Source organism: Eretmochelys imbricata, chromosome 2 (assembly GCF_965152235.1).
Source record: "Eretmochelys imbricata isolate rEreImb1 chromosome 2, rEreImb1.hap1, whole genome shotgun sequence".
Taxonomy (NCBI): domain Eukaryota; kingdom Metazoa; phylum Chordata; order Testudines; family Cheloniidae; genus Eretmochelys; species Eretmochelys imbricata.
In genome coordinates, this window is record NC_135573.1 from 88,459,317 (window position 1) to 88,481,305 (window position 21,989).

A 21,989-nucleotide genomic window follows, 5' to 3' on the forward strand; every position below is an offset into this window, starting at 1 on the left:
GTCAGGCCGCGTCTCTGCAGCAGCGCTGCCCAGCAAGAGCTCGCAGCCCCCTGAGCCCAGAGCATTGTGCCAGTGGCACAGTGAGCTGAGGCTGCAGGGGAGGGGGAACAGCAGGGGAGGGGCTGTGGGCTAGCCTTCTGGGCCAGGAGCTATGGGGCCGGGCAGGAGGGTCCCGTGGGCCATAGTTTGCCCACCTCTGTATTAACTGATAGGATCGTAGTTATCTGTGCTGGAATCAAAACTGAGTGAAGAATTCGGTTAAAAGTTAAAAACTGTTGTTTTGAGGAATTGTGAACACTACATTTCACACAATTGCTTACAAATGTTGTTTTAAATTTTCTTTAATAGCGTGGTCTCTTTCATTTTACAGGAAGATCTGACACCAAAAGATATTGAAGACATAATCGATGAACTAAAGGCTGGCAGAGTTCCCAAACCTGGCCCAAGGTAAATTGTATTTGTATAATACAGGGGTGAGTAATGAAAGAGAAAATCTTTTTGGAAGGAAAGCTATTTTTAATGTCGGCGACTAGTTCTAGGAAAAGTTACTGGAGTGATTACTGTAGAACTGAAGGCATTATTAATTCACTGAACTGCACAGGCATTACACATTTTCCACATTGACCTGCTTTATGCATAAACTTGAACCTGGAGAGGCTGTGTGTAGAGGTGAGAGGAAAACTTCATGTCCAGAACTCTTCGATCCTTGGTCTGTTTGAGACTACCAAAGAAAGTGCCAGTTGAGATTTTGGGTCTGAAGTGGCTATATGCCTGATAGGAAGTGGAATGTAATCACAAACTTATTTTGCATAAATCACCCAAAACACTACAAGCTGGTAGACTTTTGATCCCTACAAACCTAGGCTGGATTTGACCCTTGTGAAAGACTGACTTGTCTTTTCCCTCCTCCCCCTTTTTTAATTCCCACTGTTCCTGCACAATTTCAAACGCATAGGAAGAGGTATGAATGGGGGAGCTAATTGATGCTGAACAATATCATGAAAGATAATCACCTGAACATGCATTCCCAGTGTAATGCTGTGGTCCAAAGGGCTAATACAATCCTTGTTGGACGCATAAACGGGAATCTCAAATGAGTAGAGGTTATTTTACCTCTGTATTTGGTGTCACAACTGCTGGAATACTGTGTCCAGTTCTGGTGTCCACAGTTCAAGAAGGATGCAGATAAATTGGAGAGAGTTCAGAGAAGAGCCATGAGAATGACTAAAGGGTTAGAAAACATCCCTTATAGTGATGGACTCAAAACAAAGTATGTTAAGAGGTAATTTGATTATATTAATCTGTAAATACCTATATGGAGAACAAATATTTGATAATGGGCTCTAGTAGAGAAAGGTATAACACAATCGAATGGTTGGAAATTGAATCTAGACAAATTCAGACTGGAAATAAAGCATACATTTTTAACAGTGAAGGTAATTAATAATGGGAACAATTTACCAAGGGTTGTGGTGGATTCTTCATCATTGGCAGTTTTTACATCAAGATTGGATGTTTTTCTAAAAGATACGCTCCAGGAATTTGGGGAAGTTCTATGGCCTGTGCTATTCAAAGAGGTCAGACAAGAGGATGATGATGGTCAATTCTGGCCTTGGAATATATGAATCTAGATGGATCTGAAACAAATAATCAGATGTTGCCATTGGTACTGCTGGAGTAAAAAAAGCCATTGGCTCCTGGTTTTTTGTTAATCATATAGATTTAATTTTTGTATCTATGAAGTATGTATTTTGGTTATCAAGTTCCATATTTGACATTCTACTTGAATGCCTTTGATTTACCACTAGTATTTTTACAGATACTATGTTCTGTTGTTCCTCCTCCCCTTCTCTCTGCTCATCCTTCGGAGAAACAGGAAAAATGGTAGCCCAAAGATTGAGTCAGACTTGTCATTCATGGGTAGAAGATGATTGTTACAATACTGATGAACAAATCTGATTGCTCTTTCATCTTTTCAGAAATGGACGCTTTTCTTGTGAGCCAGTTGGTGGTCTTACTTCTCTGACTGAACCCCCCAGAGGACCTGGATTTGGAGTTCGAGCAGACCTCTAAGCATTTCTGTAATAAATTATAAAAACATAAGTTGTCTGAAAATAAAACACCTTTAACTTCATTCAAATGGCTTTAATTATGTGTTAAACTTTTTTTAAAATTGAGAATAGTAACACTATTAAAGATGCCACAGCAATAAAAAAAAAATTAGTGCTAAGTGCAAAAAAAAAAAAAATCTGTAGATTACAAATGGGGAAAGTTTGGCAAAGGTGTATGCGAAACATGTTGCCTTGCCCTCACCCTTCATCAAAAATCTTTGGGTGAAAACCTTGCTCTCAGTTTTATGAGCACAAAAAGGACAAAATAGTTTACTATCTTCTCTGCTGAAGATGCTGTCCTCCTATTGAGGGCATTCAGCACACACAAGTACATACTGTATGTCTAGATGTAGATTACCTTTAAGGCATTATGACCAATATGATTACATTTGGGGAGCAAGGGTTAGGAGAACAATGGAAAGTAGACTGATTGGCTGATGATACCTCACATGGTATCACCACTCAACAATAAACTTAATATTGTAGGGAATAATAAAAGGGGAAAAATAAGTAGCAGATTTACCTCTAACAATCCTGTCACCTAATCAATGAAGTCTGAGCAGGAAAGAAGTGGAAGAAGATCTTTTTGGTACAATCGATCCCACTCCCTAACAATAAGACTTTAATCAATGCTGAGAGGGATATGATTGCTCTCTCTATATACATTGGGTAATAAATGGCAAGGAGGGAGAACTACTATGTAAGCTAAAGGAGAGTGCTGGCACAAGTGAGTATAAATTGGCCATGGATAAATTTAGGCTGGAAATTAGGTGTCTAACTATCAAAGGACTGAAGAGAGGGAATAAACCTAACTAGTACTAAAATAGAGCTTGATAAATTTATGGATTGGATGATATGATGGGGTTTCCTGCCTTGGCAGGGGACAGGACTATACATCAGGAGGAGGTCCTTTTTAGTCCCATACTTCTATATGGTAACAGAAAGACATCAAAAACTTGACTGACCAGGTCTTTAACAGGAGCATTCAGGGAATTTCTCCATTCTCAGCGGAGAAAGCAAACAAAAACCCTGAGAGCTGAGGGCACTGATGAACTATATCACTGATTGCAAGGTTGGAATCTTCTATCCACTGAATAGGGGGAGAGAGGAGTACATCCCTTCAGAATCCTTCAGCTTTGGGAGTTCGGGACCGTCTTCAACTGAGTTAAGAATGCTTTGAGAATATTTATAAGGAAAAATGCCTCCATGCAATGAAATATCCAGTGTGCACTCTTTTAAACAAACGCCAGCAATATTTCCAGTCAAATACTGCAGAATTGCATAAGAACCATGAAGTGAAACTGACTAGTAACAAAAGAGAAACAGGAGTCCAGTTTCATTGGTTGGGTCAAGAGCAATTCAAAGTGTAAGCAAGCAGTCTAAAAAAGAAAATTAAGATTTTTTTCAAATTCATTTATAGTAACCTGTAAAGGTGGTAGCATAACTAAACTATAAAAAATGCATTTAATAAAACAAGTTATACATTTAATAATTGAGTGACAAGAATGAGGTGTCATGTAGGGATTTGAAGCTACTTGGTTTTGTGTTCACATAATCTCCAAGAGGTAGTGCAAGTATAGGGCAACTTTGCCCACATAAAAAAAACAACCATCTTTAACTCTTAAAACTGCCTTATTATTGTAGAAGATGAAGAACCATTACAATTTTTAATGTTTATTTGACTTAATGCCCTTCACTGAGCCTGGATAGTGAAACTAAACTGTCAGTTTCATTTTCTCTTTATAGTTAAATTCACTGTCCAGTTCTCTTGCACTACTGGTACTACCATATTATTTTCATTTATTTTAAAATGTTATCAGTCCATTTCTGTTTTAATTTTGTAATTCAGGCCAAAAACTTTTATTTGTGTATCTTCACATTAATTGGTCTTATAAAATTAGACCAATTTATTAATTAAACAAACTGTTCTTAAACTGTGGTCCATGAACTGGTGCTCTGGAGAGCAAAGACCTGGCAGGTAATCTGGAGTTGGCTCTTTTCAGGTGCTTCCATCTTTGTCCAGAATCCACACATTACCATTACTCTCATCTTCTCTCCTGTTGTGTCAGACACACATTTGTGTCTCCTGAAATTACACTGTTCTGAAAAGCTTACAGGGATAATGTCTCATGTGCTTGTAAAGTACTTAACCTAATGCAGCACTTACCCTGATTGGGGCCTTTGGGTGCTGCTACTAGATAGATAAATAATAATAAGAGCCTGGATGCCAAGAAAAGCAGCTGGAAATGAGGAAGAGCTAGCCTAGCTCCATTAGTGTGCATTGTTGATCCATAAAAGGAAAAGAGAGCTTATTTGCCAGTATGTCAGGAGAGTAGGTGGAAGAAAGGATCAGCTGCCTGGGAAGCATGTCCCAGGAAAAAGTGGCAGGGAACTAGGTGCAAAGGAAGAGGACATGTTTCAGAAAGTGGTGGTAACATACAAAAGACAAAACATCACATGAAAAGATAGCTAAAATTGCATACATTTTGTTTCCTTTAAAAAATTGTTGTAGTTAGTACTAAGATGTTATGCTGTTGCATTTGGCCAGGTAAGTGTTCAGCATGATCATTAAGGGAGTTAATAATGAAGCAGTCTCATAATAAAAATGTGATCTGCACAAAGGAAAAAGATTGAGAACTCCAGAATTGCTCCAAACCATGCACATCAACAACTATTTCAAATGGAGACAAACGAAGACAACTTTTGAAATATTTCCTGAAGTCAATCTTTCATAGTCCTCCACTTCCTAAAAAAATGCAAAAAGCTGAGCCAAAAATTGCTAAATATCATAGTACATAGTTTTATCAAATTTCCCTACCTCATTTATATTCCTAATTCATGCTGAAAAGTTTCTACTTTTTTTAGCTTACAAAAAAAGCAAGTGTCCTAATTCCCTACAGCTGTCTCAAATATAGTATACTTCTATTGATTTAAATTAAAAGATAGGTTTTATAGAACTATATGTGCAATTTAATAATACAGTAGAACCACAGAGTTACAAACACCTCAGGAATGGGGGATATTGTTCGTAATTCTGAAGTGTTCGTAACAGAACAAAATGTTATGGTGGTCCATTCAAAAGCTTACAACTGAACGTTGACTTAATACAACTTTGAAACTTTACTATGCAGAAGAAAAATGCTGCTTTCCCTTTATTTTATTTAGTAATTTACATTTAACACAGTACTGTACTGTATTTGCTTTTTTATTTTATTTATTCTCCTGCTGCTGCTGCCTGATTGTGTACTTCCAGTTCCAAATGAGGTGTGTGGTTGACGGGTCAGTTGGTAACTGGTGTTCATAACTCTGAAGTTCTACAGTACCATCAGATGTGCCTATATTTAATTATTACATTCAATTTATTTTATACTATCCCAGCACTTTATTTTCAGTATGCTGCAGAGTATTATCTTTAGGTTTCAGAATTTACAATCCATTAAGATAAATTAAGTGGTTTACACCTCTCAAAGGTATTGTTTCAGGCTTTCTGTAAATTCTGCACTGGTTCACATTTCAAGCATTTATTTTCAACTATAACAGCTAGAAATAAGGTACATGTATTTTAACAAAAGGCTAGATGCTGGAGCACACTTTAGGGGTAAAGGGTGAATTCCATAACCATTAAATACATGGGCCCTGGCTACTACTAATGCTGACACAAGTCTTAATTGATCATTGCAGAAGGTTCCTGCGTGTGTACCTATGGCAAAGTGCATGATGCTAGACTTTCAAAAAACAAGCCCAAGAATGACTAGAAAGGATCTCCAGGTCTATCAAACAACACTGACATTAAAAGGGTCTTCATCCCTACTAATTCTGGGTAACTCTGTGCATGCTCACTTTTACAATGGTTAATGAAACCTCAGACTACATAAATACGGACAGCTACCACTTTAACTATAACCAATCAACAGGCACAAGTCAATGGTGGAGTGTGCTTTTGCACAACTGAAATGGCTGTTAACCTCCAATAACAGTTTAGTGACTAATGTAGCCATTATAATACCTGTCTGAATACAGTAGACATTCCTTGGTAGCAACATATAGGTGCTCTTTTGCTATGCTGCTCCTAAGCACATGTTGCTGTTACAGTGTTGTCTGACTAAAAGCATATGAAGCGTTAAGTGTGTTTTGGAAAGTGTGGGTCAGCTAGGCTGTAGGGGGAAGAAATTGTGGGGTGGGGGAGAATGGGGTGGGGGAGAATGGGGCAGGGGAGGCCCCAGTCAGCAAAATGCTTGAGTGCAGCTACTGGGAACAGGCTGATGATGCTCCAGGTGCAGCTTCATGCTCCACACTGGCAAGGGATGGATGATTGGGGAGGGTACCATGCACAGCCTGCAATGGAGGGGGAAAATGCAGTAAGAGGGGAAGGGGACGGGTAAATACCTTGGGGAGTGCAGTCCCCTGATCCCCCACTGCAAAATAGCACATCCACATCCTGCTGCCAGCAACCGAGATGGAGGGGACAGCTCAGTGCACAGGGGGTCCCCAATACTCCCCACTGCAAAATAACAACCACCACCGCTTGCAAGCCAGATACTGAGGAAAGACAGAAGAAACTTTCCAGATGCTCCTCTGACCCCAGAAGCCCTCCCCCCCCCAAATCCCTCTCTTCCAGACCTGCCTCCCAAACTCCCCAGTACCTATGCCCTCCATGCAGGCTCTGTCAGACAGGGCAAGTGGACAAAGCTGTATGCCCTGGAGCTGTGCTGAACAGTCACTTTGGGGGGGTGGGGAGCAATGCCTCTACATGGCCCACCAAGCTCCACCTCAGATGTGACATCACAAATGGTGCTCTTATGTGGTGGATATGTTGCTGTTACCGAGTGGACACTTCATGGTAGAGAGAGTGTTCCCAGGGTAAATGTTTCTCGTGAGCGGTGATTGGTCTTACAAGGTGTTGCTACAAACAAGCATCTAATGGAACACGAAATCAGAGGAGGCAGTGTGACTTCCAGCAATCCATGCACAGCTTGATAACTGTTGCACCCAAAGCTGTTACTTATAATAGCTTGTGCTGAAGTTTGTGTTTGCCTGAGTTGTGCATAAACTTTCAAAATGATGGTGGGGAAATGGGGCTGGAGCAGTGAAGTAAATTTTTCTTAGTTTTATTTAATCGTTTCTAGTGATGCTGGATTTCCTTTTTGTGTTTTATGTATAAACTTTTGTTAATTGTCTATTTCTCTTGCTTTGCATGGTGAAGGAGTTTCTGGAGGAACAAATTTTTATTTTATTGATAGTGTAACAACTTGCAGTTGCTGCTATGGAAAGCCTTTATGTGCTTTGCTGGTAATGGTTTTATACATTTATCTTATGCTTTACTAGTAGTTTGTATTAGTTTTGGAGAGGAAGTATATGGAGTAGTTATATGATGGTGTCTTCATCATAAACACTGTGATGTGATAAGTGCACAGTTCTGTATTTTCCAGAAACGTTGTTATTAAACACAAGATTGAAGACCGTCTGTAACAGTTAACCTGTACACCAGGGGTTCTCAAACTGGGGGGTCGCGAGGTTATTACGTGGGGGGAGGTCGTGAGCTGTCAGCCTCCACCCCAAACCCCGCTTTGCCTCCAGTATTTATAATTGTGTTAAAATATATTACAAAGTGTTTTTAATGTATAAAGGGGGGTCACACTCAGAGGCTTGCTGTGTGAAAGAGGTCACCAGTACAAAAGTCTGAAAACCCCTGCTGTACATTGCTTTGCCAGCAAAATATGCCTAGAGCAGTTTTCCATGCACTCACTTAATTACAAGGCAAAGCTAAATGTCACTTCATCTAAATATGAGCAGAATGCTAGTTAAGATCCCTGCCTGGCATATGTGCCATTATAACTAAATTGTAATATTTAAAATGCACTATGCTTTTGCTGTAGTGCCCAATATGTGATTTGCAATAAAGTTCTTATTTTTTGCCTTTTTATACTGCAGTTTGTAATTTCCCCCCACTGCTATTTTGAGTTCAGCCATCTGATAGAGCTGAAGCTAATGCTGCATATGCCAAGCTGAACATTTTTATCTTAAGCAGGAGCAGTGGTTCATGTACCTGCCAGCACAGGATGTTTCAAGGGAAATGCCAACTCAGGGGAAGTATTAGGGAACTGAACTGGGTTGACCTATGGAGGAACTTGGCACCTGCACTTGTGCACCAAGGAGATGGAGACATAGCAAGACTGGGAAGGAAAAGGCTGCTGGTGGAACTGAAGTGATAAACACTTTCACTATTGTAAGATGCTGTTTCCTTTTATTAATCCTAATGGCAGCTTTTCTAAGAACCTGGGAAACTTTTTCCAACAATCAAGATTGCAAAATCAGCCATCTTCTTTAGATGCCCCTCACCTTTCAATTCCTTCTTCTGTATTGACTCAACTGCTGTCCGTAGATCCCCACAAGTATATCCTGCAAATGTATACAAGATCTCTTTGTTTGCCTCCTTGTCCTGATGGACTGCACTGTATGGACTTTCTGTGCTATCCAGAAGCATCTTTAATTGTGCAGAAGGGTGAGCCTTCAGGATTTGATCCAGATCATTGTGAAAGAGGCACGTTTTCTGCCAAGAAGGACCTACTGTTATTCTTCTATGTCTTGTTATATAGGACTTCCAGGCTCTTTGTCTTCTCTTGGTAATACTTCTCCCCTCAAAGCGTACATCTACACTTCCCAGCTCACACAGATGTACCCCCACTATCTCTGCTTGAGCTAGCACCTAAAAATAGTGTGTCCGCAGCAGCACAGGCGGTGGCTCGGCCAAGCTGCCCCAAATACAATCCCGCTTGGGTCCCTGGGTACGTACTCAGGTGGCTAGCCTCAGCTGCCACAGACACACTGATATTTTGAGGCACTCGCTCAAGCAGAGTTAGCATGGCTACCTCTATGCAAGCTGGGAATCACACCTCCCAGCTCAAATGTAGATGTACCCCGTCTGATGACCAGTTTAGCCAGTCAAACATTAAAATACTGTGAATGAACAAGTGCAGCTGCCCTTGCATATGGTCTCCAGTGCCCATGTCAGCCTCAGGCCAGCTGGCAACACCCTTATTTGGTAGCTTCCAAGACATGCTAGTAACAGAATCAAATAGCACACAACTGAGCTCTATGTTGGGTATAGTGCTATTTGAATAGGAAATTGGCTTCCAGAAAACCTGATCCCTATGTAGCAGAGTTCAGAATGCATATCAGGCTGCCTAAGCAGTGACCAGTGCCCTATGGAATGGTAGCAGTAGGAATATTTGCTTTTAGGGGTCTATCTGTCTATGCATACATTGCAAAGGCAGAGATTGGTATAGTGGAGGACCACACAATGGTTCACATTGCTCAAAAAATGTTAGTTCAAAAAAGTGCTTGGAACTCCTGTGCACCACTGCAAACACTTGTGTGTGTGGACATGGTATGCCAAATCTTAGGAAGAACCATAGCATACACAAGACCACAGCAACTCAGTGACAGTGGAAACATAATTCAGGTGACCAAGCTTCCAGTCTTATGCTAGCAGTTCCCAATTGTGACAGTCTTCTGTTCTGAAAATTTTCTCAATGACGTATTTGATTCTTGGCACTAAGAAGAACTCATTTACCTGAAATGTGGCAATGAGATGACTCCTCTGCACAAGTTTATGTTGTAAATATGACTGATTTTTCTCTTAGATCTTGTTCTATCTTATTTCTAAGATGCCTATCGCTGGGGTAACTTAGCACCTAATGACTTCAGAGGTGACCTGCAATGGAGAAAATATAGCGTAAGCTCTTTGTTTTTTATGTTATATAGAAGACATCTATGGACTGTTTTTATTCTTTTTGCTTTTCTTTTTTTACACTTGAAATTCATATCTGCTTCTCTTGCAAGACTATGTGGCTGACTTCAGAATTAGTAGGATTACCACATTTACCAAATAAATGAATGCTGATTGACAGAATTTTTATTCAAGGCATTTAAATGTTTTATTTCCATCTTGAAAATTTCATCTTGTAGAGAATTCATATTTGTGATTTGTACAGTAGCTATTAATAGAGAAACTCTTGCTTCTTGCACACTTAGCAACTAAGTATGTTCTAGAAGGAGCTTAAGCATGCCAGTTGAAAGGGAACTCAAGAGAATCAACTTATACCCAATTTTCCCTGCCTCAAAATGCCAAACTGCAAAGGTCTGATCTACACAATAAAATGTTTCTAAAAGTTGCTCACCAGCTCATTGATGATAGCAATGTCGGGCGCCACTGTGCTGATTACACCAGCACTGAGCTAGGTTATGTAACGTGTTGGTTAAAACAGTGCAGCGGCTGACTATGTGCCTACACTAGGGCTCCCCTACATTGCCACTACTGATGGGCGTGAACCAGTATTAGCAAGCATAGGATTTTTAAAAATTTCCTTGTGTAGATAGATGTTAGGAGCTAGGAATGTATTAATAAAATACAAAAGAGCTTTGAACAAACACCTAACCAAATATCTATGGAAGATGTTTTGTTAAAGTTTCAACAACCATTCCCCCTTTATTAAAGAATAAGAGAAAAATCCATGTTTGAGTCTTGAAAGACAACATCCAGAAAAGATAAAACTTGACACTACTAAGGTTTAAGGTTAAAAAATAAAAAGGGAAAAAAGCTTTAAAAAACATCCAAACTTATAGGCCAACTTCATATCTCATTGAAAAGCAGGTTAAGTCAATACATTTTTCCTAGTTTATTGCTGCTATAAGGGGACAAAGTGGAAATCTTGATAGGTACAATGCCCTTCCTGTAGTATATTGCTAGATACAGATAGGAGACATGATCTAGGGGAAGGTGGTGCTACAATTATATACAGTATTCCTGGGTGAATTCTGCACCACTGCACATGTGCAGAATGTATGTCCCCCACAGATTTCTTTGCTTCCCCGCAGAAAAATGACTTTGACGGGGAAGCAAAGGGAAGCCATAAGAGAGGTCATGAGACCCTCCCAACAGTATTTTTCATGTGCCCAAGGCAGCTGGCAGGGACCTAAATCACTGTGCAACAGAGGGCAGGACTGGGAAAGACCTGGCTGGTGGCTGCAACCCTGCAGTGGGCTCAGCTGCTAGTCCCCACTGGGCTGGGGAGGACAGGACTTCCTCTTCCCTTACACTGTATCTGGGACCAAGTTAGACCCACACCCAGATTTCTCCCTCGGCTGCAGAAAGCTCTGCAAACTCCCCCTGCCACTTCCTGCACCCATCGCTCCTCAGCTGCAGGGGGAGGGATCCCTGTACAGGGTCCTGCTCCCTCATCCACCTAATCCCCATTCCTCCAGACCTCCTCATAACCCCTCCTGCCGAGCCTCATGCCCCCACACTGAGAACCCTCAATGAGCCCCCCTTCCCCAGACCACCCTGCTGAGTCACATGCACCTGAATCCCCACCCCACTGAGCTCCAACCAAATGCATGTGGATCCCCAACCCACTGAATTCCACTCCCCCAGCATCTGGATTTCCCAGAGCCCCCCACACCCAGCACCCCCTGCCAAGCTCTATCCCCCCCGACACCCAGACCCTCCTGCTGAAACCCCAACCATCACCTGTACCCCCCTGCAGAGTCCCATTACTGTTGCACCCAGAACTCCCCAAGCCCCTGTGTATCCAGATCCCCCACCCCAATCCCTCACTCAGCCACCTGCACCCAGATTGCCCCACACACAACCCTCTCAACCCACATCTGGATTCCCCCCACACTAAGCCCCTCCACACTTGGATCCTGCCTTGCTGAGCCTTTTCTGCCCATACCCCAGGGCCCTGGCCCTCCATGACAGGTGCACGAGGTGTTTCCTCGTCCTTGTGTGGAGTCGGGGTTGAGTACAGCCTCACCACTGAGGGCATATCTACACTCACCTCCGGAACAATTGATCCAGCGGGGGTAGATTTATCGTATCTAGCGAAGACATGATAAATAGACCGCCGAGCGCTCTCCCCTCCACTCCGGTCCTCCACTGGAGCGAGAAGTGCAGGTGGAGTCGACAGGGGAGCGTCAACAGACACTGTGGTAAGTAGATCTAAGTATGTTGACTTCAGCTACCTTATTCACATAGCTGAAGTTGCGTAATTTAGCTCAATTTCCCCCCCCCCAGTGTAGACCAGACCCAAGTCCATGTTCCAAGGGTGGGATGGGGGGCTGCACAGTGATCTCCCACCTCTGTGCAGCCATTGGCCTGTGCTACCCCATGCCATGCTGAAGCCTCCACATTTATTTGACAAATAAAATTTGCAGAATTTTAAAATATTCACAGAATTTTTATTTTTTTTTGGTGCAGAATGCCCTTAGGAGTAATACAGGGCAGGAAACAGTACAATCTCAAATTTCGGGTTTCTTCATTTCTATAAATGCTCAAACAATGGCATATGAAAATGGATGATTTCCTTTAAAAAAATATTGGGGGGAAGCATGCTGTTTTTAAAAACACTACAAACATAGTAATCCTGTAAAAAGGGATTCGAATCCAGTCTAACTGGTATCAGCTGACTTCACTAAACGTTTATCATTATCTCAAGCAAGGATGCTGATTACTACTGGAAAAAGCATCGGCAGAATAAGCCAGGAACGGATTAACGAAGCTGCAGCATGTCATGCCCTCAATAAAAAGGTAAAACTGAACTACACCAACGAGTGAAAGGATTCAGTGTTAAAAGCTTGAATACAAACTACAATGACATTGTACGGGACGTGGCTCCCCCGAGCTCAACAGATGGGAGCCTTGAGCCGGCGAAGACAAGCGAGTGGTCCTCCTCGTGGGGGTGAAGCCGAGCGCCAGCCTCGGAAGGATCGAAGCTTGTCTCAGGACTGAAAGGCGCCCCCTCTGGGGGGCGGGGAACAGCCACCGTCCGGTGCAAGGCGCGGCAGGGCCTAGACGACACGCTGACCCCCGCGCTGCGTGAGCCACAGCCACGGGGCCAATGCTCGCTCCGGCCGCTGCTGCTTCCCTAATACACGTCAGAGCGGCTGCCCCCTTCAGCGCAGCGTGCCACGGCGCGGCCCGTGAAGCAAGCGGCAGGGTCGGGGGAGGACACGCGCCCTCCCCTGGGCCCGTCCCCCGTCATATTCGGGCGCAGCGCGAGCCAGTCACCGCTTACCGGAGCCAGCCGCGCATGCGCACTCTGCGGGTAGCTAAAACTCACTGCGCCATCGCTGCCGGAAAACCCGGTGTAGCTCAAGGAGGGGGCCCTGGGCTTGAGAGTCGGGAGGAATCGGTGGCGGCTCCTACTCGGTTCCTGTCACAAGGGGAAGCAGGTGCTCTAGTCTCTTCCCCCATCCCCTCCCGTCTCAATCTCCGGGACATCGCATCCGCCATTTCCAGAATGTTCCAGTCGCAGGAGCCAAGACCAAGACCAGCCGTCCCGGCGCTTGCGCCCTGCTCCGCGCCTGCCTGCTGCCCCGCCCCCGGCCCTGCCAGGGCCCGTTATTTTCCTTCCGTGTGCGTGTGTTGCGCGCGTGTGCACGAGAGATCTGATGCACCGGCGGAGTCACTGCGGAAGGAGGGCGGTGACGTTGACTCTCCCTCCTTCCCCAACCGCCGCCCAACTCCCGTAACGTTCGCGGCGGCGCGTTCTCGTCTGTCTCGCGTGCGTGTTTGGGGTCACGTGGGATGGCGCGGCCAATGGGAGCCCCGCAGAGCTGCACACGGAGACCGACATTCTGACTGGGGGGGAGGGGAGCGGCAGTGCCGGGGAGGAGGGGGGGGGCACTTTCAAACGCTACAGCGGCGGCGGCGGCGGTGGTCGGTGTGGGTCTGAGTCTCCGGGAACCGTCCGCAGCGGTTGAATCCGGTTCTTCGTCGGGTCCTGTCATAGGGGCAGCGCGGGAGGAGGAGGAACGAGTCCTGCTGTTTCCTTCTCTGACAAGGTAAGGAGAGAGACCCCCGAACCTGTCCCTCTCCCCACTCCCGATGGGAGCCGCAGTTCTAGCGTCCTTGTACTGGGGGCGGCACCACCCCCCGGAGCCTGCTGCGCCCTGGGGTAACCCCTTTTCCCCAGCCCTCTGTGTCCCCGAGCGCGGGGGGTGTGTGTGTGTGACCCTTCCCGTCCCCCGGCTGTCGGTCTCCCCGTTCCGGGGGGAAGGGTAGCACCAGGGTGGCTGCCCTGCTCCGCCCCCCGCCCCGCTGTGCGCGGCCCCTTCTCCCCGGCCTGCGGGTGATGCCGGTCGCGGGAAGGGCTCTGCCAGCCGCTCTCGTAGCCTGTCACTGCCGCTGCGGGAGCCATGGCTGCCGCTGTCACTGCCGCTGCGTGTCCTTTGTACGGTCCGTCCCCCCCCTTCCGCGGCTGCTTTTTGGGGGACACGCCGGGGCGGGGGTAACTGCTGCACACGGGGCTGGGCGAGCCAGTCGGGGCTTCGCCTCTGCCGCGGCGCGAGCCCTGCCGGGGCGCGGGCTGTGGGTGTGCAGGCGGGGCGCGGGGCTCGCGCTGTGGACAGCGGGCCGGCGGAGGAGGGGACGCGCTGCTGCAGCCTGTGACTCAGGGCTGGGATTTTTTTGGCAACATCTAAAACGCTAGAAGCTGCTCGCTGAATTTCTACCAGGCTGCCTGTCAGCGTCTTGCCGAAGCCTGCTGCTGCTTTACTGTGTGGCCGAAATGCATTTGGAATACATCTAGGATTTTTAAGTACTTGCCTCGGGCTGAGGGATCTCGTATTGTTTTACAAGCTGGGTGCATCAATTCCATTGTCTATCACTAAAATACAGCCACCTCTGAGGTGGAGCACAGCAGCTGATTGACAGCATCAACACTAAGTAGCTATTTAGGACAAGAAGGCAAAGAATACTGTTTCCAGTTGAACCTGTAGGGATGGATTAGGTAGGCAGTATAATTACGTCAATTCAGGTTTGGCCAAATTACCAGCAAATTAATATCCATCCCCTCTGTTTCAGTTTTTAAAACTGACTGGGTATCTTACGACAAGTGGAAGAACAGCAACAAATGCACAATTCCTAATTGAAAATTATCATAAACTGCTCGAGTAAGAATTTTAAAAAAATTGTTAAGTCTGAACATGTGTCTCTGTTTTCTCAGTCAAAAGCCTTTTATTCCTGGAAATTAATTAGGCTTTAGAATGGTGTATTCCACATCTGTCTGGTAGCTCATGGGAATATAGTAGATGACATATGGAAGAGAATCCATTTGTGGCATTCATAACTTTATGCTTTTGTATGTATCTATTTGCAAGACCACAGTGAAAGCCAAGAATGTCCCAACTTCATTCACTTCCATGTGTCAGCTGCTTTGTTATCTATTCCATGAGGTATCAGACAGATGTGGAACATGTCTTAAAGTTTTGTTAATTTCCAGAAAAAGTGACCAGAGAAGGATTTAATCACAGTGCCTACATAAAGTCAGGACTTCACTAAAATGCAGGAAGAAAAGGAGTACTTGTGGCACCTTAGAGACTAACCAATTTATTTGAGCATAAGCTTTTGTGAGCTACAGCTCACTTCATCAGATTCATTCAGTGGAAAATACAGTGGGGAGATTTATATACATAGAGAACTTGAAACAATGGGTGTTACCATACACACTGTAAGGAGAGTGATCAGGTAAGGTGAGCTATTACCAGCGGGGGGAGGGGGGGTGAAATTGCAACTTTTAGATCTGTAATTGAGTGATTACCTATCCTTGCAACAAAGCCTGTTGCCAACTGTGTCCACATGTCAATTCAGGGGACACCATCATAGGGCCTAATCACATCAGCCACACTATCAGAGGCTCGTTCACCTGCGCATCTACCAATGTGATAAATGCCATCATGTGCCAGCAATGCCCCTCTGCCATGTACACTGGTCAAACTGGATAGTCTCTACGTAAAAGAATTAAATGGACACAAATCAGATGTCAAGAATTATAACATTCAAAAACCAGTCGGAGAATACGTCAATCTCTTTGGTCACTCGATTACAGACCTAAAAGTGGCAATTCTTCAAAAAAAAATAAAATTCAAAACCAGACTCCAACGAGAGACTGCTGAATTGGAATTAATTTGCAAACTGGATACAATTAACTTAGGCTTGAATAGAGACTGGGAGTGGATGGGTCATTACACAAAGTAAATCTATTTCCCCATGTTTTTTTCCCCCTCAGCCCCCCACTGTTCTTCAGATGTTCTTGTCAACTGCTGGAAATGGCCCATCTTGATTATCACTACAAAAAGTCCCGTCCCCGTCCCCCCCCCCGCTCTCCTGCTGGTAATAGCTCACCTTGAGTGATCACTCTCTTGTCACAGTGTGTATGGTAACACCTATTGTTTCATGTTCTTTATGTATATAAATCTCCCCACTGTATTTTCCACTGAATGCATCCGATGAAGTGAGCTGTAGCTCACGAAAGCTTATGCTCAGATAAATTGGTTAGTCTCTAAGGTGCCACAAGTACTCCTTTTCTTTTTCCGAATACAGACTAACAGCTGCTACTCTGAAACTAAAATGTAGGGTCCTTGATGGGTCATCGTGATATGTGTGGAGAGGGGCTCTCCTCCATCAAGGAGGAGCCTCCTCTCACCCTTTACCTTACCCTTGATTGAGGTGGGGTAACAGTAAAACACATCACTCCTTAACAAACAGTCAGTATGTATCTGCCATGAAAATGCCAACTCAACCCTTTGTGCTTTTTTCCACCTTAGTCTTCTGTTGGGGTGGTGTAGATAGAGCATAGTCCTTCAGAGAAGTGGATCTTAAAGTTAACACCACATTGAGATGCACTGGGAAAGTATACACCTCTCAGAGCTTTGTTTTAGGCCCTCTGCAGATTTAGGTGGATGGTGGGTTACACTTACATTTCTTCACAAATATGAGGGTTAATAGCTTACAATTTTTTCCCCAAATGAAAGCTCAGATTCTAATGTAATCATATGCCTCTAGGAGCTGGAGCCCTGAGCATGTGTCTGTGTCTTAATCCTGTCCTTCATGAATGCATTGGAATTCTGCAGGTTCAAAGTTCTGTCTGTGCAGATCCAATTGCAAGATCTGAGGTCTGGGTCATAGTAAAATATTGTTTTGGGAGGGTAGTGGTAAACCCATAGCAACTTCTGACAACTCTACTTGGCTACTTGTATCTTGTGAGTTAAAAATCAAGGAGAGCAAGTGCTGGAATAGAATGGTACTTACCAGCACCACAAGGACTGTGATTATGCATTCCTGTGATTATGTATGAAGCAGTTTCTTTCTCTGACTTCCTGGTTCTCCCTTGGCAGTCCCCACCATTAGCTCCAGTGCATGTATAGGATCATGTCCTTTTACCATGAGATCCAATGTAGTTGAGGTACGCAAAGGATTCTCCCCTTCTGTTGGCACTGGCTTTAGGCCTAGCACAGGAAAAGAGTTTGGACTTAACTATCCCCTTTGTGTTTCCTATGTTTGTTTTTCTTTCCCCTACCCAAGAAAAAACTGTGCATGCATTCTGAATGCTAGTGTTAACTAGTATAAAACTTCTGATGGATGGTGTGTTGTTAAAAGAAAAGGAGTACTTGTGGCACCTTAGAGACTAACAAATTTATTTGAGCATAAGCTTTCGTGAGCTACAGCTCACTTCATCGGATGCATCTGATGAAGTGAGCTGTAGCTCACGAAAGCTTATGCTCAGATAAATTTGTTAGTCTCTAAGGTGCCACAAGTACTCCTTTTCTTTTTGCGAATACAGACTAACACGGCTGCTACTCTGAAAAGTGTGTTCTTCGTGCACAACAAATTAAGCAAATTAAGCCTCTTCCTGGCTTGCATAATATATCTCTTGTTAGAGTAAAAGATCTGTTGTTAGGATGATTGAGCACTTGGATGAAATTACAAAAATTGTCTTCTCTTTCTAAAACACCTAATTATTCAGATAGTAGTAGGAGCACCAAAAATAAATGCAGATTTTTACCAAGTGTGGATTATCAAGTATAATCTCAAGCAATTGTTCTGAGTTTCATATGTTTCCTGATCTGTTTAAGCTTCAGCTGAACTAAAAAACACATTACCCTGCATATTTTGGCACATACAAGTTATCTGGATCTTTCAGAGCTCGAACACCAGCACCTACAAAAATCTTGACCTTTTATTTGAATACTGATTTGTGAATATAAAAAAAAGTTATCTGTTGGACTGATTTGTCATGTTTACCAAAGGCTTTACATTGGAAGAACTCAGTAGATTTCATTGAAGCTGGTCATCTTGACTTTCAAGTTGGGCAGAAGAATTGATCACAGAATATATAGTGTTTAGCCTGTTACCACAGTGATAATACACAAAGTCTTCTGTTGGTATAGAACAACTTTCTTCTCTAACCCTTTCAAATATTTGGATCCCATCTTATTGTCAGATGGGCTGGGCAAATAAAGCTTTTGGCTTAATTTCTTTTGCATATTTGATTTAAGAGAGCTGTGTGAATGTTGACTGGTCATTTAGTCTCCATGTCAGACCATGTTTTGTAACTACTTAATTACAAGTGTTCTTAGACTCCACTGACAGATGGTATGAAATAAATATTAGCCCAAACTGTATCTAGCCTTGCTATCATAACCTTGAATAACGTTATTAACAGAAGATGAGTCAGATGCCAGTTGATTTGTCTAGTTCTTAACCAGTTTGTCATTATTCAGGATTCCTTTGTAGTCTTTGCAATAAATAAATAAATTAAATGGAATGCTTCATACTGCTCTCAATGTTAACAAATCTTGATTTTCTGAGCTTGAATAATCAACTTGCTTGTAAAGAGGAGGGGATTTACACCTCCAACTTCTGTAGAATATAAGCTTTCACTTAAAGTGAACAACAGCCCCTGAGTTGATGGTAATCTTTCAAATATGAACCAAATATAAATAAATAAAATCATCCTGAGTCTGCAGAAGTTTAGTTTCCTTTAGTACTCCTACTTCTATCTTACAAGCTGCAAAACTGTGAAACTAGCAAGATGCTGATCAGTTTCCTAGCTGCTGTTGGGAACACTGTGGGTAGCAGTGAAATTGGCATGAATCAGGTCAGCTTCATGCCCTTGCTGCCTGGGAAAGGCAGGAGCAGCACCAGAGACAGGTGATACAATTATTAATGGGGAACAAAATTCCTGAAAATGGAAACTCAGGAAGAGGTAGAGTAAAAGAAATCTTTTCTTCCCTCTCCATGCCTCTTTTCAGCTGTCAGTGATCTGGGGAGGAACAGAGTACTGGGAACCTCTTCCTTTTCTCCTCACTGTGGCAGCTAGGAGACTGTGGAAGATAATGAAGACACAAAAAGCTCTTTCACCTAGATCCGCAAAGGCTTTAGACACCTGTGCCTAATTGAAAGTCAGTGAGAGTTTTATCCTTCCAGTAGCTTCAAATTTATTAAATCCACCAGAAGCTGATTACACTCCTGTTAGTGTTCAGGGCCACCATGATGGTAGAAATTCTAGAACATTCCACCTTTTTGATGGCAGAGGAGCTGGGCTTACACTAGGAATTACAGCTGGAGTTTCACTTTTTCCCACCCTCTTTTGTATTTATCTCTGATTAGAAGGAGGAGGGATAGCTCAGTGGTTTGAGCATTGGCCTGTTAAACCCAGGGTTGTGAGTTCAATCCTTGAGGGGGCCATTTAGGGATCTGGGCCAAAAATTGGGGATTGGCCCTGCTTTGAGCAGGGGGTTGGACTAGATGACCTCCTGAAGTCCCTTCCAACTCTGATATTCTATGATTCTAAGGTATCTGGTAAATTTTTCAACACCTGATAATTGGCATGGGAAGTTGTCCATCTGGTGGAAACATTTAGTTCTGGTAGGTGTGTTCTCACTTCAATTATATTCTATCAAGTAGTTTATATAAAACATAACATAATTTTTCATCAGTGTCCCTTTGTGCTGTGCCAGACAGTGAGTTTAAATCTTACTATCAGCAAATTGAAACAGGAAAAATTGAAAGGTTTTGTAATGACACTCCCCTCTAAAATTGGTTGATGCTACTCATTTTTTGTTTTTTCCTGGCTCAGAGAAACAGAGCTCTCTCAATAGTCTCAATAAAACTAGACGTTTGGGTTTTACCTTTTTGTTTTGGTCATCCCCGGTCACCTTTCCTTTAATCTACAAATTAGATAGTAGAATGTTCATTCTTTATCAGACAGTCTGTTAGTGATGTCACACCGCTGCTACAGGGGTATATCTTTTTATAAAAGTAGATTTCTCTTAAGAACCATCAGTTTTACTCCTTAAAAGTATCTGGCAATTCGCTCATTATGGTACTTCTCTGTGCTAGGAGGTCGTGGCCATGAAACGCAGTTATTCAGAGTGCTGGAATCCTTGAACTTCAAGATAGGCTGGTTGAGCTAAAGCCAGGGTATCCAGCTGAGGAAACTGGAACTACCTCAGTAAGGGGCTTCTATACTGGTGCATGTATGCAAGACCTTCTGCTTTAGGTCTTGATCCTGCAGTAAGAAAATACTCTGTCAGACCCCTGAACTCCACTGAAATTAAAGGGGCTATGTATGAGCAGCAGGGTTCCATTGTGCATATCTCATTACAGGATCAAGGCCTTAATGTGTTTGTGCCTTCTGGGCCTGGTACAGAGCACAAAATACATTGTTTCAAATGTGGTGTTCTTAACATTATCCACCCTGGAATAAAACTTAATAAAGCGTTAAGTGTTAGCCTCCTAAGTGTTCAGGCAGCGACTATTGAGGCCTTGAAGGCAAGATAGAGCACTGTTCCTGTAAGCATCCTGTGGGTGTGGGTGTAAAAGGAAGAAAAAAAAAAAAAAAAGCTGATTAAAAATGAGGCTCATAAGTCCATTCTTCCTTGTCTCTAGTCCTCTGGAATTGCAGTCTGATGCTAAAAACTTCTCTGCAGGTGTTTCCTTTGAACCCTGACACCATCCTAAGGGATTCAGAGGAAGCACCTGTGAAGATATTCAGCATCTGATTTCAGACCTATAGATCTAAAGCGAGGAGGAAGAATAAGTTTGGGAGTAAGGCAATGGACTGGAGCTCATAAGATCTGGATTCAGTTCCCAGCTCTGCCACAGACTTTGTATGGCCAAGGACAAGTAACTTTTCAGAAGTTTTCCGTACCTACAATGCCTGTCGATGGAAAAATGTCAGTTCCTGAGCACCTCCAAAAATCAAAAACTCAATCTCTTTGAACCTTGGTTTTCTCAGTGTAAAATGGGGCCAGCATTTCACTACCTCAGAGGGTCTGATGAGAATAAATATTTGTGAGGTGTTTTTATTGCAGTGATGGTGCCACATAAGAACTCAGACACCTCATACTAAAACTGTCTTTCTAGTGGCCATCTACTTAGAGTTGTTGAGCGTCAAACTTTTGTGTAGTGATTTATTTTTCTTCCTGTTTTTTTTTTTCCACTGGGCCTACATAGTGATGCTTAAGTTTGTCCCTCATTTCTTTCCAAAGATGGCTTTTTTTCTCTACTTGAGTCAAGAAACCTCTCTCCCATTATTCAGATGTCCTCTCAGAACAAGAAGCATCTTCAGGAGCTCTGTTAGGAGGTTTCTGTGTATTTATCTGAAAAAAATATGAAATTTAGAAAATTCAGAGGGCCATGTGTACTTACGCATTTTATTCTCTGAGAACAGTGTGCACCTCTTGTGCAAAGAGTGGGGATGTTTCCATTTAGAACTGTTTAAAGTAGTCATTTTGGTATCCTTATCTAACATTATATAGACTTGACAAAGCAGCTTATATACTAGTCAGGCTTTTCTAGGTACCTCCTTTTGGTCTATATAGAACTAGGTGTTGTCTGGGCTGACAAGATGCTGGAGGATAATAAAAACAGTGATATTCCGCATATGAAAGAGCAAAAGTACTAGCAGGAAGTTTAAAAAAAAATCAAGAGATCGAATGCCTCCAAATCACAGAATATCTGAATTTCTAATACAACCCATTACCATGAATAAAACACTAAATCCTAATTTAGTGGTAGATTGTGGTTCATTG

General features: G+C 43.2%; 2 protein-coding genes and 1 long non-coding RNA gene across 6 annotated transcripts in view; 2 read left to right on the forward strand and 1 right to left on the reverse strand.

Annotated features, from left to right (window-relative positions):
* NDUFV2 (NADH:ubiquinone oxidoreductase core subunit V2) overlaps positions 1 to 2,134 on the forward strand; it is a 43,533-nt gene extending 41,399 nt beyond the window's left edge. Inside the window, exons 7-9 of one of the 2 annotated variants that reach the window (XR_013345170.1) lie at positions 371 to 447; positions 1,170 to 1,282; positions 1,980 to 2,134. Coding sequence is in view for 1 of the 2 variants with exons in the window: in XM_077810432.1 (XP_077666558.1) it covers positions 371 to 447; positions 1,980 to 2,073 (171 nt within the window). In the remaining variant the exon portion in view is untranslated. The remainder of the gene's footprint in view (positions 1 to 370; positions 448 to 1,169; positions 1,283 to 1,979) is intronic. The other variant, XM_077810432.1, reaches the window with a different exon arrangement.
* LOC144261176 (uncharacterized) lies at positions 326 to 13,669 on the reverse strand. 2 transcript variants are annotated; one of them, XR_013345172.1, is made up of 4 exons: positions 13,187 to 13,669; positions 11,951 to 12,048; positions 9,685 to 9,825; positions 326 to 2,079 (listed from the first exon to the last, which is right to left on the reverse strand). It is a non-coding gene; the product is annotated as an uncharacterized LOC144261176 (long non-coding RNA). The 2 variants fall into 2 exon arrangements; XR_013345171.1 differs by lacking the exon at positions 11,951 to 12,048.
* Positions 13,670 to 13,800: 131 nt separating this feature from the next.
* The window catches only part of ANKRD12 (ankyrin repeat domain 12), a 109,342-nt gene continuing 101,153 nt past the window's right edge, over positions 13,801 to 21,989 (forward strand). For both annotated transcript variants that reach the window (XM_077810434.1, XM_077810435.1), the window contains exon 1: positions 13,801 to 13,955. The gene's annotated coding sequence lies outside the window, so the exon portion shown is untranslated. The remainder of the gene's footprint in view (positions 13,956 to 21,989) is intronic.